The 12,788-nt window shown below is 22.4% G+C and overlaps 2 protein-coding genes across 3 annotated transcripts in view; one reads left to right on the top strand and one right to left on the bottom strand.

The window, feature by feature from the left end:
- The window catches only part of LOC117174162 (very long-chain-fatty-acid--CoA ligase bubblegum-like), a 119,208-nt gene extending 118,061 nt beyond the window's left edge, over positions 1-1,147 (bottom strand). Inside the window, exon 1 of the mRNA XM_033362981.1 lies at positions 880-1,147. Coding sequence (XP_033218872.1) covers positions 880-889 — 10 coding nt within the window. The 5' untranslated portion in view covers positions 890-1,147. The remainder of the gene's footprint in view (positions 1-879) is intronic.
- Positions 1-12,788, top strand: part of LOC117174163 (TIMELESS-interacting protein) — a 29,226-nt gene that overhangs the window by 14,468 nt on the left and 1,970 nt on the right. The window contains exon 1 of one of the 2 annotated variants that reach the window (XM_033362985.1): positions 1,184-1,302. The exons of the other annotated variant lie outside the window; for it this stretch is intronic. The gene's annotated coding sequence lies outside the window, so the exon portion shown is untranslated. Of the gene's footprint in view, positions 1-1,183; positions 1,303-12,788 lie in introns of those variants that run through there. 2 annotated transcript variants of the gene reach the window in all.

Below are 12,788 nucleotides of genomic sequence, written 5' to 3'. Positions count from 1 at the left end.
AGAACAAAAAATTCAAATTGTAAATCATTTTTCAATAATGGGAAATAATTCTGTTCTTAACATTTCGCTACCACACTATAATATTTGTAAACTGTCTTTCATTTTTAAAGAGATAAGAAAAATTTAATTTTGGCAAAAAATTATTTTGAATAATTTGAAAAAAATTAGAAGCTTTTTAGTATTTATGAAAGATTTGACGAGATTAAGCTTTTTCAAGATTTCTGTGAAGATTTTACATTGTTTAGGTTTTATTTTACAAGAATAATTTTAAGGCTTGAAGATTTCAAAATGTGTGGAAACAGATTTTGAACAAAGCAGTTACATTTTCAAACAGAGATGAATTTTCAATTAAAATGCTTAATCTTCAATAAAATCATCAATTTTTAATAAATGAGTATAACTTTTTACCGAGTAGTTGAATTTTTAAAAAAGCAAATAAATCCGTAGCCTCATAAACACTCTTAAATGTCCTGCTACGCACTATAGATAAAGAAAAAAATCACTTTTTTAAATTGACCAAAATTATTTAAATAATGAAAAATTGAATTTTACTGCGATCAGCAGTAAATTCGCGGTTTTTAAATTAAATTCCCGGTCAAGCCGACAGCCTGATTATGTTAAAAGCTTAATTATGTTGTTGAAAATTAAAGTATTGTGTTAAAAACCCATATTTTATAGTAATATAGAAGACTTTTTTTTGTTTAAAATAAATTAATGAAAATTTTTATTTTGTTTTTGAAAAACTGTTTTAATTCGTTTATTTACAAAGAAAAAAAGTTTCCTTTCCAAGACTAAATATTAAAGAGAAATCCGACCTCAAAACCCACAATTGAAAAGTTGAAGATAATAATAAATCTTAGTTTGAAATTGGAATCTTACCTTTTACCATGCTAACTCATGCGCAGTTATCAGCCAGTTTGAGCTTTTAGGTTATGTGCAACGCTTCTCTGTTCTTCCTTATTCTTACAAGTGGACCGTGTTGAATTTATTTATACTCATTTCCATCAAAGGAACGTAAGATAAAAAAATGCCTGGAACACCAATGAATCCTGAAAACACTGAGTTGAATAAATTGCAAAACGAGGAGCCGAGAGACGCGCAAGAGGCACCGGAGAACGAGCAGAATGAACCTGTTGTTCGCGAACTGACACTAACAGATGTTTTGAATAAGCGATTGTTAGTCTCGTTTTTGGACAGAATAAACAAATCCGTGGAGCAAAGTGACTCCGAGGAAACTCAATTAGAAAATAACAACAAGGATCAGGTTGAGAGTGACTTCTAAAAGTTTAAATCTTTAGAAAGGTAATATACTTGACGGAACAAGTCGTCCTCATTCAACTGTTTTATATTTCACATTGATAGGAAAAACCCCGTTTAAATCTTAGCAATTGCACTCTATATTGCGAATTTTTTAAGAATAATAATGATAATACTAAAAAATTAAAAAACTAACCTTTAAAGTCGGATAAATGAATCAGAAAAATGCAAAAAGTGCAAAAAGTTAGGTTAGTTTCTATTCAAATTGGCGGGAAATTGTGTCAACTGGATTCCCATTTTTCCCAAAATAAATTTGAAAATTAGTGCCAGGAATCATTCTGCCCAATTTTAATTTCAGGAAATAGAATCGTTTACAGTCACTGGACAAAATTCGATGTAAAATTCCACTATAAAGGATTGCAGACTTCACAATTTTCACTCTAGTTTAAAGAATTCCTCTTTTTTTCCCCCTGTTCTCAAGAAACTTCCCCCTTTTCTCGGTTTGTTCCCTTAAATGCGAACTGAACTAATTACTAATATAACCAAATAAGAAAATGCAACATTTTTTTGGTTAAAAGTTCCTCGTTTGCAGTTGAGAAATTATATTTTTTTGTTGAGAATTCATCTTTTTTTGTAGAAAATTTAATTGAAAATTGAACTTTTTTATTTTAAAAACATACTTTTTAGTTGAAACTGCGCCTTCTGGACTTGAAAATGAAAGAATTTGACTTTTTTTTAATTCTTGATTAATAATTTTTTTTTAATTCAACTATTTAATAGAAAGTTAGACAACTTTGTTAATTTTTTTTTTAATTCATAATTTTGGTTAAAAATTAATTTCTTTGATTAAAAATTTTAATATTTTGTAGAAAATACACTTTTTTTTTATTAAAAATTAATTTTTAACTGAAAATTTAATTATTCCAATTTTGTTTGAAATTTGATCTTTTTTAGTTGAAAATCCAAATATTTGCTTAGATATTCATTTTTTTTTTAAATTCGTCTTTTTTGTTAACAAAACTTAATTTTGTCAATTGACAATCTAACAATTTGATTGAAATTTTTAGTATTTTTTCGAAAATTCGTCTTTTTTTTATGAAAAATACGTTTTTTATCTCAAAAACATTAACTGTTGTTGAATATTCGTCTTTTTGGGTTAGAAATAACCTTCTTTGGTTAAAAATTTTAATATTCTGTAGGAAATATAGTACGTTTTTTATTAAAAATGATTTTTTTATTAAAAATTAATTTTTTAACTGAAAATTTAACTATTCCAATTTTGGTTGAAATTTGAACTTTTTTAGTTGAAAATTCAAATATTTGGTTAGATATTCATATATTTTGTTAAAAATTCGTCTTTTTTGTTAACAAAACCTAATTCTATCCATTGACAGTCTAACAATTTGGTTGAAATTTTTCGTCTTTTTTTGAAAATTTGTCTTTTATAAAAAATACGTTTTTTATCTCAAAAACATTAACTGTTGTTGAATATTCGTCTTTTTGGGTTAGAAATTACCTTCTTTGTTGAAGATTTAATTTTCAACTCTGCTGAAAAATTCGTATTTTTTGCTTGAAAATTCAACAATTTGATGACATTTTTTTTTCTTTTTTGAGTAACATTTTTTTTGTTTGTTAAAAATTCAACAATTATATAGAAAATTCATCATTTTGGCAGAGGACTTTTTTTTATTAAAAATTAATTTTTTTACGAAAAATTTAACTTCCCATTTTTGTTGAAAATTTATCTTTTTAGCTAAAAAAATTCAACTATTTGGTTAGATATTCATATATTTTGTTAAAAATTCGTCCTTTTTGGTAACAAAAATTAATTCTTTTCGTCGACAATCCAACTATTTGGTTGAAAATTTTAATATTTTGTTGAAAATTTTTTATCCAGGCTACCTTTACAAACAAAGAATCATTGTTAGTCAATTTTACATTACAATAAAAAAAAATTCCCTGACCATTCTTCAGGATTTTCAAGGAAATTAAGCTATTTTGTTGAGAATTCAACCTTTTTTTTAAGTTATACTTTTTGGATGAAAATTCTGCTGTTTTGTTGAAAATTTAACTATTTCATGCTGAAAAAAAAACTGAAATCTTTTCTAGATGTAAATTCAACTTAAAAAAAAAATATATTTTAAAAATCTCATCTGTTTTAAGAGAAACTTTATATTTCTTGGATAAAAATGTAACTCTTTGATTGACAATTTCACTATTTTCTTCAAAAGCGATACTTTGTGTTTGAAAATTCTACTGTTCCGTTAAAATTTTAAATTTTTCTGTTGAGAAATGAACTAGAAACTTTTCTGGATAAACGTTTTTTTTTAAAAAAGGTGTCGTTTTTTATTAAAAATTTATCTGCTTTAGTAGAATTTTTTTTATATATATAAAAATGCAACTATTAGGTAGAGAATTTAAAAATTTATTTACAAAGCCATTCTTTTTGTTTAAAAATTCGTCTTTTTAGATTAAAAATTCAATTTTTTTCAGATAAAAATTATTTCTTGTTTGAAAATTTAGGTTTTGATTTAAAAATTGATCAGTTTTAGTAGAAATTTCATTTTTTTAAACGAAAATACAACTCTGTGGATACAATTTTTTCTTCTTTGCTTGAGAATTCAACTATTTTCGTTGTTGAAGATTTATATTTTAAGTTGAAAAATCATCTCTTTGGTTGAAAGTTTAATTATTTTGTAACTACATTTTACATTTTTTTATTGCACGCTTATGGCATTGTTTAAAAATTTAACTGTTTAAGGGAAAAGCCTTTTTTTGTTTAAAATTAATGTTAGAACTGAAAATATAACTTTTTCGTTTTTTAAGATTGATCTTTTGTAGTTGGAAATTCTTATTTTTAGTCAAAAATCATTTTATTTCTTAGATAAACTTTTATTTCTTTCTTGACGAAAATTCGTTTGTTTGATTTTGAATTTTTTTGTATAAATTTCACCTTCTTTTATTGAAATATAAACTATTACAATTTTTTATCCGGATTTTATCTTTTTAGGTTGAAAATTCAAATATTTTGTTAAATAGCCATCTTTTATAATAGTAGACATTTTTTTGTTTAAAATAAATTAATAAATTTTAAAAATCGACCGGAAGAAAGCCAGGAAAAGACAGTGAATTTATTTTTTGACCGGAAATTTTAGAAATTTTTGAAAAAAAATCTGTCCAACTTTCTTTGATTTCAACCGGTTTTCAAAAAATTAGTTAGATAGTGAAGATTTAAAATTTTTATCGTATATTTCAATTTAAAGAGTTTTAAAATTCAGTTTTAATTGTACTATTTTCAATTCTAAAATAACTTTAAAATAATATATTTATAATCAAAGGATTTTATTAAATTAAAAATATTATTTCACTCTAAAATATTCCATTTTTAAACCATTCAATTTGAAATTTTTCAATTAAGAAAAAGAAGAATTACTTAATATTTAAAAATATCAGACTTTTCATTTAGAATCAGCAATTATAAGTTAAATATTCAAACCGAGAAAAAAACTAAACGCTAAACGTTACAATTTTAATCTATTAAAAAAAATTCAATTTGTATTTCAAATTATTGATTTTTGATAAATAAAAATTGAACACCTATTATTCTCAAAAAAAAATCGAGTAATTTGAAGAAATATTTAGAAATTTTGAAAAAATTCAAAATTAATTAAAAATTTGAAACGATTTCAAATTATTTATCTAAATTTTCTACTTGTACCAACAAAATCCGGCTATTTGTACAAAAATTTTATTTCAAATAGTCCACGGCCTAATTTAAAACCAAATATAGATTTTGGCAGATGTAGAAAAAAATTCAGAATAAAAAAAAATGGACAGAAAAATTAAGGAGCGTTCAGTTAATAGAAAAAATTGAACCCTTCTATTTTTAATGTTTCTTGCTTAAAATGTTTAAAATTATATAATTTTGAAAATTTTTGAATTCTATAAATACATTATTTTAAATCATTTTAAGCTAGAAACGTTAAAAATTGAAAAATTAAATTTTTTAAAACTGAACACTTCTTAAATTAAAAATTAAATTATTTTCACCTTAAGTAGTTTAAACATTCTTGAAAAGCTTAAATTTTTTATTTCAAAATCTTGAGAAATGTAGAATTTATTTTAAATTTATGAAACTTTAACATTTTTTTTTTGAGATTTTTTTATAACTTCTAAATGTCTTTGGAAATGAATAAATTTTTTTCTACAATTTTAGAAAATTCTGCAAATTTTAAAAAATCTTGTTAAAATCGTCGAGATTCTTTTTTAACAATTTTGGAAATCTTATTTAATTTCTAATCTTTTCTAAACTTTTAAACTTCTTCGTAATTTTAACGATTCAAGGATTTCCATTTCAAACATTTCAGTTCCAAATTGTTTACTTATAAATATTCGGTTTCAATGTAATTGTCATAGATAAACAGTCAAATATTGCTAAATATTAAATAATAATTTTTTTTTCTTTATTAAAAAATTTTAAAATGCATGGATTAAGAATTGAATATTTTAGATTGAAATAATATTTAAATTTAATATAAGCCATTAATTACAAAATACATTATTATGAAGTAATTTTTAAATTAAAAATATTTTACAAAGTATTAATCGGATGTTTTTTTAAATGATTAAGACTTTCGAATTGAAACAGTTTAATTTTTAACATTAAAATTTGGAAATTTTTAATTTTAAACGGATTTAGAATCGTTTTGACAACTCAATTATTATTCCCGATTAAAAATAATTGATATTTACAGTTGATAAAATTAAAATATTTTTTATCAAGAATTTTCAACTTCAAACGCTTTAATTTTTAATTGTTTAAGTCTTCAAGACTGCTACTTTAACATTCTTTAAATTAATAATAAAAATCTTAAATGGAACATTTTTTAAGTCGAATATTTTCAAATTACACATTGTAAACTGAATAATATTTTAATTGAAAAAGATAATAATTGAAGTAATTATTTTTAAAATTTTGAAGATAAATTCATAGGACTTCAAAAAAATGCAAGTAAAATTTAAAATAATTTAAATGAACTGGAAAAAAATTTTTAAACAAAAAAATTCCATTGATTTCCGCAAAAGATGAGAAAACTTAACTGAATTCAGAAAATTTGAAACCATCTGAGCAAAATTCAAAGGAATTGAAAAGAATTTTATAAAATGCTTAATATTTCAAGGTGATGTTAAAAGACTTCAGGATTAATTAAATTTAAAAAATGGTTATTTAAAAAACATCCATTGAATTCAGTAGATTTGAGTAAATTTAGAAGAATTCAAATGAATTTGAAAAATTCAATATAATTCCAAACAATTCAAAAGAATTCAGGGTAAGTCATTAAGAATTCAGGCTAAATTTCAAAAATTAATTTTAAATTTTTGAAACCATACTCATTTACAACCAAAAAATAATTAAAATGAATTGGAAATAATGTTTAAAATTCTAGTTATTTCAGTAAAATTCGAGTGAATTTAGAGGAATTTAAGGGAAATGAGAAGAATTCGATAAAATTCATAAATAATCAAGCTAAATTAAAAAAAAGAAATCAAGTAAATTGGAAACAGTTCAAAAATATGAAAAAATGCATTGCTGCGTACGTTTGAAATAAGCTTAGAAAAACTACAGATTTACTAAACTAAAGAAATTGATCAGAATTCAAAAGAATTTAGGATAAATTAATACAATTTCGGGGTGAATTCCAAATAAATTGATAAAAATATTTAAAAATCTCTTTAAATCTTTGAAACTCTACTAATTTCTAACACAAAAGTGATTAGTGTATACAAAACAATTCAAAAGAATTTAAATGAATTAGAAATAATGTTTAAAATCCCTTAATTTTGTAAATATATCTTAAATCCTTCAACATCTTTTGAAATCCTGGAAAGTTTATAAAAATACATTGAGAGCTTTAAAATCCCTTAAAATAATTCAAATCTTATTTATTTGTATAAATTACTTATCCTAAAATATTTCAAACGCTTTAAAATTCCTTTAAATTAAGGAAATTAATAATTCACACACTCATGAATTAATTTATTCAATGAAAGAAAAGTTACATTATTGGGAATGATTAAACTGCGATACTCCACCTGGTGATAAAAATCCGAACTAGAAAGAATAGTTACGATTTTAAAGATGCATTTTAATTTTTGCGTAAAAGTGTTTAAAAGATTTTTTTGTATTTATAGTATTTATTGGATAATAAAAATAATTATTTATCGGAAACAAAGGGTTTTAGATGGAATTTACATATTATACTGTGAAAAACACATTTTTTGACGGAAATATTGAAAAAAAACAATTATGGTTCCATTTATTTTGATTTTCAAAAGATTATAAACTTAACTGGACGTATTTTGAAGCAAAAATAAACTCAAAGTAAATTTTTATTAATGTATACATGAAATATTTACCTTTTTCGTATTATTTGCATAATCTGGTTCAAAATTGTTGCTACATCCATTAATTAAAGTATATTTAAGCGTAAAAATGCATTGAAACTTACATGAAAAAGTGAAATAATTTATTTTTTTAATAAAAAACCTATTTTACAAAAATTTGTTTTTTCACTTTACCAGATGGAAATCTATCTAAAACTATTTTTTTTTTTTTTTTTTGATGAAAATTTATTTTTAGTATTGAATCAATGCTTTATACTTCAAAAAACAAAGGGTGGTCTACCGTTTTTCCACCTGGCGCCGAGAACTGGAACTAGACGGAGTAGGTAGAATTTTAAAGATGTATTTTAATTTTTGCATAAAATTGTTTTTGCGATTGTTTTTTTAAGTATAAAATTATGATTGAATATTAAAAACAAATCTTTATAAAAACCCAATAGTTTTAGATAGAATCTCCATCATCTTCAGTGAAAAAAAATGCATTTTTTCGAATAGGTTTTATTTAAAGGAAACAATGATTTAACTATTTCATGTAAGTTGCAATGTATTGTAAGTTTAAATAAACTTTCATCAGTGTAGCGTAAAATTTTATCCAAATTATGCAAAGAATACGAATAATAGACGATTGGAATTTAAATACGAATTCTAACTTTTAAAACAGATTTTTAAATAGTAAATATTTCATGCATAAATTAATAAAAATTTACATTGATTTCATTTTTGCTTCAAAATAAGTTCGCTTAACTTGATAATCTTTTGAAAATCACAATAATTAGTAAAATATTTGTTTTCTTTACAAAAATATTTCTCTCAAAAAATGTGTTTTTTTCACTCTATAATATGTAAATTCCATCTAAAACCCTTTCTTACGATAAAGTCTTATTTTTATTATCCAATAAATAGTTAAACTTCACAAAAAAAAAAGGTTAAAACACTTTTATGCACAAATTAAAATGCATCTTTAAAATCGTACCTATTCTTTCTAGTTCGGATTTTTGTCACCAGGTGTCGTATCGCAGTTTGACCATTCTCAATAGGGAGCAAATCTTGAAAATAGGGTACTTTATGGACTTCAACTGAATATAGGGTACAATAGGGGCAAAGATATTATTTTTATAGGGGATATTGTTTCATAATTAATTTTCAGTTTTAAAAAACAACTAATTTTCTACTAAACTGTTTAATTTTCTACCAAATAGTTGAATTTGATATAAAATTGTTGAATTTTTAAGCCAAAAAAAGGAATTTCTATAAAAAAAAGTTGAATTTTTACCCCTAGAGTATGCATTTTCAATAAAAAAGTTAATTTAAAACAAATAAGTTGAATTTTCAACAAAATTGTCAAATTTGCAGTTGAAGAAATAAATTTTTATTTAAAAAAAGTTCAATTTTCAACCTAGAAAGATGAATGTTGAACAACGCGTGTAATAGTTGATATTTCAACAAAAAAAAAGTTTTAAGGACAAATAAATAAGCGTCGAATTTAATTAAAAAGATACATTTTTAAGAAAATACTTAATTTTTAACAACAAAATCGATTTTCTTCCAAAGAAAAAGAATTTTTTGCTTGAAAATTCAACAATTTGATTAAATTTTTTTTTCTTTTTTGATTAACATTTTTTTTGTTTGTTAAAAATTCAACAATTATATAGAAAATTCATCATTTTGGCAGAGGACTTTCTTTTGTTGAAAATTAATTTTTTTTACTAAAAATTTAACTTCCCATTTTTGTTGAAAATTTATCTTTTTAGCTCAAAGATTCAACTATTTGATTATATATTCATGTATTTTGTTAAAAATTCCTCCTTTTTGATAACAAAAATTAATTCTTTTCGTCGACAATCTAACTATTTGGTTGAAAATTTTTATATTTTGTTAAAAATTCATCTTTTTTATAGCAAATAAATTTCTCTGATCAAATACTATTTTTTTTATTAAACATTAATACAATAATTGAAAATTGCTAATTTTTTAACCAGATTACCTTTAGAAACAAAGAATCATTGTTAATCAATTTTATATTGCAATAAAAAAATTCCCTGACCATTCTTCAGGATTTGCAAGGAAATTAGGCTATTTTGTTGAGAATTCAACCTTTTTTTTTAAGTTATAATTTTTGGATGAAAATTCTGCTGTTTTGTTGAAAATTTTTTGAAAAAAAGAATGTTCTAAACAATACATAAACTTTTAACTAAATAGTTGAATTTTCTAAGAAGAAGATTAATTTTCTATAAAAAAGGCAAATTTGCAACAAAATACATCAAATTTTAACCAAATAGTTGAATTTTCAACCCAGGCTAGTAAAAAACACGAATTTCAAACAAATTACATCCATTTTCTATTCAATACTTCTATTGGATAGATATACGATATCTATTTCAACCAAAAGTGTATTAGTAACATTTTCATTGAGTAGAATTAATTTCAAATTTAAAAAAAAAACTAATTTTCTACTAAACTGTTTAACTTTGTACCAAATAGTTGAATTTTGAAACGGGAAGATGAATTTTTTTAGCAAAAAATACGAATTTTTAACCAATTACATATATTTTCTTCTAAGTACTTTTAACTATGGATTTGATGTTTGTCCAAATCTTATTTCATTAATTTTTAGTTTATAAAGTTTTTAAACTAAATAGTTGAAATTTTTAATAAAAACATATCTATTTTGTTTACCAAAAGTGGATTAGTAACATTTCTATTGAGCAGAATTAATTTGCAATTTAAAAAAAAAACTTATTTTCTACAAAACAGTTTAATTTTGTATGAAATAGTTGAATTTTACACCAAATTGTTGAATTTTTAAGCCAAGACCCCTAAAGTATGCATTTTCAATAAAAAAAGTTAATTTACAACCAATAAGTTGAATTTTTAACAAAATAGTCCAATTTTCAGTTGAAAAATTACTTTTTAATAAAAAAAAGTTCAGGTTTCAACCCACAAAGATGCATTTTTAACGAAAAGTTTAATAGTTGATATTTCAACCAAAACAAGTTCTAAGGAAAAATAAAAAAACCATTGAGTTTAATTCAAAGGGATAAATTTTTAAGAAAATACTTGATTTTTAAACAAAAAAGAAAAAAATCGCTTTTCTACCAAAGAGAACGAATTTTCTACAAAATACATAAATTTTTAACTAAGCAGTTGAATTGTCTAACAAGAAGATTAATTTTCTACAAAGAAAGGCAAATTTTCAACAAAATAGTTATTTAAATAATAAAAACTTGAATTTCACTTTGATCAGAAGCAAACTCCCGGTCATTTCCCGTTTTTTTCTTTATATTATTTTCACTAGAGAATCCTCAGTGTTTCGGAATTAATTTTCAATTAAAAAAAAAAACTAATTTTCTACAAAAAAAAGCAGGGTGGCCGCTTGACCGGGAAACCGGAACATGATCGGGAAATGACAGTGAATTTTTTTTACCGAGAATTTGACAAATTAGTAAAAGAAAAATCTGTCCACATTCGATTTCAACCGTTTTTAAATAATTAGTTGAATTGTTATGTTTTTCAATTATGCTATTATTTAACTTTCAATACGTAATACCAAATTTTTTTACTTAAAAAATTTTCCACTACTTTTTTATATTTTTAAGCTTGAATTTTTAATTTAAAGAATTTTTAATGCTTTCTTAAAGACTTGAACAAATAAAAAATAAAGACTTTTGACGTGGAAAATTTTGGATAAAAAAACATTTTTATTTAATAAATAAATACATTTTTTTAATTTGTCTGTACTTTAAGTAATAAAAAATGAACAAAAACGATTTGACAAAACGATTTTAAATCAGTTCAAAATTTAAGAATTTTCAGATTTTAACGTTAAAATTTAAACGGTTTCAATTTAAAAGTCTTAGTCGTTAAACAAATGTAAACGTTTGACTGAAAGTTTATCAACTATTTTCAAGTTATAAATAAATTGATAATAATATATTCTTAATTAAAGGCTTTTATTAAATTAAAAATATTATTTCAGCCTAAAATATTCAATTTTTAACCCATTCAATTTGACATTTTTAATTAAAAAAAGATTAATTATTGAATATTTATCAATATTTAAATTTTTATTTAAGACAAGTAAATTGAAACCAAATATTTAAAAGTAAAGAATCTTTAACTGAATTGTTTGACATAGAAAGCCTGAAATCGTTAAAATTTCGAAGAGCCTTTAAACTTTGAACGTTACAATTTTAATTGTTGTATTTGAAAAATGCTTAATTTGTAAGTGAAATTTTTAAATTTTGATGTATAATTTCCAAATGAACATTTGTAGAAAAAATTCGAATCATGCAACTTTTAGAAAGTTTTCTTAAAATCGTCTAGAATCTTTTTTGAAAATGTTGTGTAAATCTTTGAAAAACTGTTTAAATATTCTCTTAAAATAATTTTTCAAAATTATTTTTAATTTTTCTATGAATCTTAAGAAAATGTTTTTCTCCTTTTCAAGCCTTTCAAAATTCTTGAAATGAATCTAATTTTTTCGTTTAAAATCTGCGAAAATCTACATTTTGTTTTATATTGGACTATCACTTCAAGTTTTACATTAAGTTTGAATCTTTTCAAAACTTCTACATATCTCTTAAAAATTACTCAATTTTCGCCTAAAAATAATAAATGTTCAATATTTATTTATACATCCAAATTGTAAAGAAATTTTCTAAAATTGACAGGATATTTCTAGTTTAAAATTCCTTAAAATTATATAATTTTGAAAATTTTAAAGTTCATTGATTAATTTTTTAATTTGGAACATTGAAAATGGTAACGTGGACTTATATTTTTTTATATTGAAAAATGTTAGTACCTTCAATTTTTAACCCATTCAATTTGAAAATTTTAATTAAAAAAAGATTAATTATTGAATATTTAGTAATATTTGAATTTTTATTTAAGACAAGTAAATTAAAAACAAATATTTAAAAATTGTAGAGAAAATTCAATTCATTTTGACAGATATTTATAAGTTCTGAAAAAATTTCAAAATAATTTTAAATTCAAAAATAACTTCTAGATTTCTCAAGATTTTAAAATAAAATTTTGAAGCTGTCCAAGGATGTCTGAACTATTTAAAAAGAAAATAATTGATTTTCTAATTTAAGAAGTGTTCATTAAAAAAAAATCAATTTTTC

The sequence above is a fragment of the Belonocnema kinseyi genome, chromosome 6 (genome assembly GCF_010883055.1).
Source record: "Belonocnema kinseyi isolate 2016_QV_RU_SX_M_011 chromosome 6, B_treatae_v1, whole genome shotgun sequence".
NCBI classification, from domain to species: Eukaryota; Metazoa; Arthropoda; class Insecta; order Hymenoptera; family Cynipidae; genus Belonocnema; species Belonocnema kinseyi.
Note: the sequence above shows the minus strand (reverse complement) of the source record. Positions and strands in the feature narration are given on the sequence as shown.